General features: G+C 46.4%; 1 protein-coding gene and 1 pseudogene across 1 annotated transcript; both read right to left on the reverse strand.

Annotated features, from left to right (window-relative positions):
- Positions 1 to 807: 807 nt before the first annotated feature.
- LOC138434583 (interferon omega-1-like) lies at positions 808 to 1,353 on the reverse strand. Its single transcript, XM_069579396.1, has one exon. It carries the CDS (start codon positions 1,351 to 1,353, stop codon positions 808 to 810), a length of 546 nt encoding a protein of 181 aa, XP_069435497.1.
- Positions 1,354 to 4,184: 2,831 nt separating this feature from the next.
- Positions 4,185 to 5,064, reverse strand: LOC138432375 (interferon alpha-2-like; annotated as a pseudogene).
- Positions 5,065 to 5,310: the final 246 nt, after the last annotated feature.

Genomic DNA, 5,310 nt, shown 5'->3' on the forward strand with positions numbered 1-5,310 from the left:
CCACTCAGCACCACATGTTCGCAGCTTCCCTGGAGGACGGGAGTCCTCCCCCCACATACTGACACCAACCATTCTCTGTTGATTGGGTATAAACTAGTTATACTTGTGACTTCAGGACTACTCATCTACCACCGTTTCAGAGACTCCTTTCTACCTGTTTCTTTTGGGTGGAGGGGGCTGCACTGCACAGCTTGCAGGATCTTAGTTCCCTGACCAGGTGTCCATGGCACCTGAGCATCTCACACTGGAAGCATGGAGTCCATTCCACTGGACTGCCAGGGATCCAGAAATTCTACCTTTTGACAATCATTTCCTGAAAAGTGATACAACTATTCTGTAGTATAAATGGACAAATGCTATTCTATGATAGGTTTATGTAGACCAAATATGTATTTAGTTCTTCATAATGAAAACAGTAATTACTTTCATAAGAAATTATAAATAAAACAAGTTAGAAGATTAAGGAAATGAACACATTTTCTAAATTTTATTACAATGCAGAAAAACATTTGTACATGAAAATATAAATATGATGAGATAAAATAAATACATAAATAAACATAAATAACATCATGGCAGTCATCCCTTATGGACTGATCCCTGTGCAGTTGAATACTTTTTATATCTACTTGCTTATTGCTACTGAGAAAGTACTATTGATTGAATTCAGGAAACATGGTGGCTAAAACAGAAATCAGAGTCTTCTAAAATGACTTCAGGGGAGCGTACAAGGGTGATGTGGCATCTTAGTCACTGAGAGTCATATCAAGATGAGTTTAGGCCTCCATCCATCATTCTTAACCTTTCTTACAAGCTGGTTGATGAAGACAAGGATCTCATGATTTCCACTCTGATGGTTTCCCAGGCACAGTCGCTGTATCCCTTTTCTTGCAGGTAGACATGGATGCCCTGGAAGTACCTCTTCACGGCCAGGGTGGGGCCCGTCCTTCCCAGGGCAGAGTCTTCCTCTCCCATCACCTGCCCCAGGCAGGCGTCCAGGTCATCCAGCTGCTGATGGAGTCCAGTGCGGAGCTGCTCCAGGAGAGTGGTGTCCCAGGCAGCAGAGGAGTGCTCTGTGTGGAAGAGGTTGAAGCTCTGCTGGAGCATCTCGTGGAGCACAGAGATGGCCTGGGCCTCCTGGAGCTGGCCGCCCTCCACCATCTCCTGGGGGAAATCGAAGTCTTTTCTGTCCTGCAGACAGAAGCGAGGGGAGAGTCTCCTCATTTGGCCCAGGAGTCTGAGGTTCTTCTTGCCAAACAGCACGTGGTTCTGAGACAGGTCACAGCCCAGGGATCCTCCCGGGCCGTAGCTGACCAGCACCAGGGCCATGAGTAGAGAGAGCACAAAGGCCATGGGGAAGATGCGGCTGCTGCTGGGCTGGCTGAGACGGCGTCTGGGGGAACCTTGAGGTAGGTTCTCTGATGCCATGCTTTCTAAGTGAGGCCATTAAATAGTGAACATGGTAATTTTCATTTTCTAATTGTTTTAATACACTTTCACTTCCGTTTTTGATTTTCACTTATGTATTCACAATATGATCAAAGAAAGTGTCATCAGTTTAAAGCATTAATTTTACCTGTTTCCCAATAATTTCAAATGTACCCATCTGATTGTATATGTCAATTAAATGAGAGTGTTTTTATTATTCATCACTTTTATTTACACTGTTCAGCACGTTTCTGCTCAGAGGTTCAGAGCTGGAGGAAGGACATTCAGTGATGGTGTCTCTCACTGGAAACTTATGTCACAGAATCTAGTGAGTTTCAGTCATTCATTCGGGCAGTTGCTTCCACTGGGCATCTCTGTTCCTCCGTCTCTTTCTTCCTGTGAGAACGAAGGACGGTGAGAACCAGGCTACTCGTTCAGGTGACACTATAGTATTGAATGAAAGGTTATTTAGAAAATAATCTGTTAATGAAATGGTATTTTTAACAGTAATATTGGAATGTTTTTTACTTGTTTAGGACCCTAATCCTCAAGAAGGTTTCCAAACCTCTCAATGTACTTAAACGTTCCCTGAGGGGCTTCCCTGGAGGCTCAGTGATGAGGATTCCACCTGCCAACAGGACCACATGCGGTCCTAGAGGATGCGCGTGCTGCAGGACAGTGAGCCCGGGGGCACAGCTCCCGCCCTGTGCTCTAGACCCCGGGCCCTCACCACCGAAGCCAAGTGCACTGGAGCCTGTGCTCCCCAACAAGAGAGGCTCCCACAGTGAGAAGCCTGTGCCCCACAACTAGAGAGGACCCACCTTTGCCACAACTAGAGAGAAGTCCGTGCGGCAGTGAAGACACAGCACAGTGAGAAATGAATAAATGAATAAAATTATTTCAAAAGTCCCTCTGACTTTACATATATAGCTACTGAGTGCGGTATGTCCCAACTGGAAAGAAGAGAAAGATGATTGATCCATCAATGTCCTGAAGATTGCCTACATTAAATACATCAATTTCGACAAAGATCTTTGTTGCTTTGAGAAATTGTATTCTTCCAGTGTTCACTTTACTAACATATGTCCTGTGAGGAAAGCTCTGTCCCCCTGTTGCTAAATGTATTAAATGTATTAAAAGCCCTGCACATGGAATAACTTAGGTGCACGCACAGAGGAGCTCCTGTGTCTCCTCCATTGCTCACTGTGGGGCGGGGTTCCCTCTATTTACTGTGTTTCTCTGGGAGGCTGGACAGTCTGGACCTGCAGTGCTTGGCAGGCAGAGCAGGTGAAGTCATAGGAGAGTATCTGACAGAGCTAGAACTTTCACTCTGGTTCTGCTTTGAGTTGGTGGTTTGCAGACGTAAGGGGAAATTGACAACCAGAAACCGTAATGGAGAAGGACACAGCTGTATGAATGGAGAGGACGCCTTCATGCAGAGTGAGTGAGGAGAGCACGCTGGGGATTTCTACACTGGGAGGAAGTGCTGAGGATTCCGGTGCATCCTCCTAGAAGTCAAGGGTAGGCACTCCTTTGAATGAATTATTCAAAGTTTAGCGATGACATGTGTGTTTAATATATATAAATAAGCTTGAGAAACCCTCTTACTTCCTTAAAGTCACGTTTCTCATGGCAGCTACTGGTTCTGCATGGCCTCTCTTAGCTGTCTCTGCAGTCCCCAGCCTGCCTTGCTCTTCTTGCCTCCATTTGAAGAGTTCAGGAAGACTCTTTTCTCAAGAATGGCCAAGTGTAGAAAACTTCCTCTCCCTTCCTCATCCTACTCCAGGATCCTAGACTCCACATATGCAGATTGACCTCGCATGATGTATGTGCTGCTGCTGCTGCTAAGTCGCTTCAGTCATGTCCGACTCTGTGCTACTCCATAGATGGCAGCCCACTAGCTCCACCGTCACTGGGATTCTCCAGGCATGCACACTGGAGTGGGTTGCCATTTCCTTCTCCAATGCATGAAAATGAAAAGTGAAAGTGAAGCCACTCAGTCGTATCCGACTCTTAGCGACCCATGGACTGCAGCCTACCAGGCTTGCCTGTCACTGGGATTCTCCAGGCAAGAGTACTGGAGTGGGGTGCCATTGCCTTCTCTGCATGATGTATGTGGTTCTCCACTAACCCTTGAAGGTGCTCCGGTTCTTCCAGCCCCCAAGCAGGCACCTGAGTCCATGACCTGGGCTTTTCTCCACCCATCTCCCTCCCACCTCTAGTCTATGTCTCAAGAATCACATTCAATCCCCCCTCAAATTGTCCATTGTTCCTTCTATGACCCAGCGTGGGTGACCCCGTTCCCTCTTTATTAAGGCAAATTCAGTATAGGTTTATCCTGTAGGATCAGGCTTTGGGTCAGGTTTTTATTCAAAGATGTGTGCAAGCCCGTTTGTTTTTTTAGAATTACTTTTATTTTCTCTACTAAAAAACAAGAGTAGTCTTGTACAAAATATAGTAGAAGGCAAGTATCTTATGAATGATAAAGATTTAAACTCTATGAACAGCCTAAATATTTCTATAATTTAAATAAATAAATAAATATTACAACTTTTTATGATATGAAAAATGGATTCTTAAATCTGTTTTAAACAATTATGGTAACTAAACCTTTAACATACATTTAAATAAGCCCATATATTAGCTATTATTTATATGTCATCGGACACAAAATTAGAGTTAAAGGTTGCACTTAGAGTCTTAGAAAATAGCCGTTTAGTTGACCAGATGAACTGTTTTCAGATTCAACGTCTTCTTTATTTCCTGAGTTTTCTGATGAGCTTGTTGGCTAAGACCAAGCACCTTCTGATTTCCATGCTGACAACCTCCCAGGCACAGTGGCTGTATTCTTTGAGATACACACTGATTCGCTGGAAGTAACCCTTCACAGCCAATCTGGAGTTCTCACTCCCCAGAGGTGACTCTTCCAGTGTCCTTCCCTCCCTCACACAGGTATCCGGGTCCTCCAGCTGCTGATCAAGTCCCACGAGGAATCTGTCCAGGAGGCTCTCGTTTCGACCTGCAGAAGAGCCCGTGGTGCTGAAGAGCTGGAAGGTCTGCTGGAGCAACTCGTGCACAACAGCTGTGGCTTCTGTCTTCTCAGGCCTGGTCCCGTGCACCAGGGTCTGAGGAATCTGAAGTCAGTCCTGTCCCTCAGACAGGACACAGTGGGCACTCTCTCCATCTGACTCCAATGTATGAAGCTTTCCAGATTGCCGTGGCTGGTAGGCAGCTCACAGCCCAGGGAGCACGTGGGGCTGGAGAAGAGCATCCCCAGGGCCAGCAGCACAGAGACAGGGAGGGCCACTGGGATGCTGGGGGCTTGCAGGACCGCCTGCAGGGGAGGTCTAGGCAAGTTCTGAGGGCTTGGGGTGATGGGTGGCTTTTAAAGAGTGAGTCGAGAAACTTTCATTTTCTGGGTTTTTCCACATTTTTCCCTTTCCTTTCTTTTTCTACTCTTTGTAATGAAATCAGTAAAAGTGCTAATTTTTGCCATGAGTGCCTAGGTGGGGGACATCAAATCATGCGTGCCACTGTGGTTGATAGCTACACAGACATATATTATGCTTTTCACACCTCCTTAGTTGTTTCTGGGAGAAGAGTCTGATCAAAGTCAGAGAAGGGACAAGTATTCATACAATTGTGGCGTTTCCAGGTCACCAAGAAATGTTCAGTATGAAAAGATGGTGGAGGGCAGCCAGCTCCAGGAGGCCCAGGCCATCTCTGTGCTCCACGAGATGCTCCAGCAGAGCTTCAACCTCTTCCACACAAAGCGCTCCTCTGCTGTTTGGGACACCACCCTCCTGGAGCAGCTCCACACTGGACTCCATCAGCAGCTGGACCACCTGGATGCCTGCCTGGGGCAGGTGACGGGAGAGGAAG

This window comes from Ovis canadensis, chromosome 2 (genome assembly GCF_042477335.2).
Source record: "Ovis canadensis isolate MfBH-ARS-UI-01 breed Bighorn chromosome 2, ARS-UI_OviCan_v2, whole genome shotgun sequence".
Taxonomy (NCBI): Eukaryota; Metazoa; Chordata; class Mammalia; order Artiodactyla; family Bovidae; genus Ovis; species Ovis canadensis.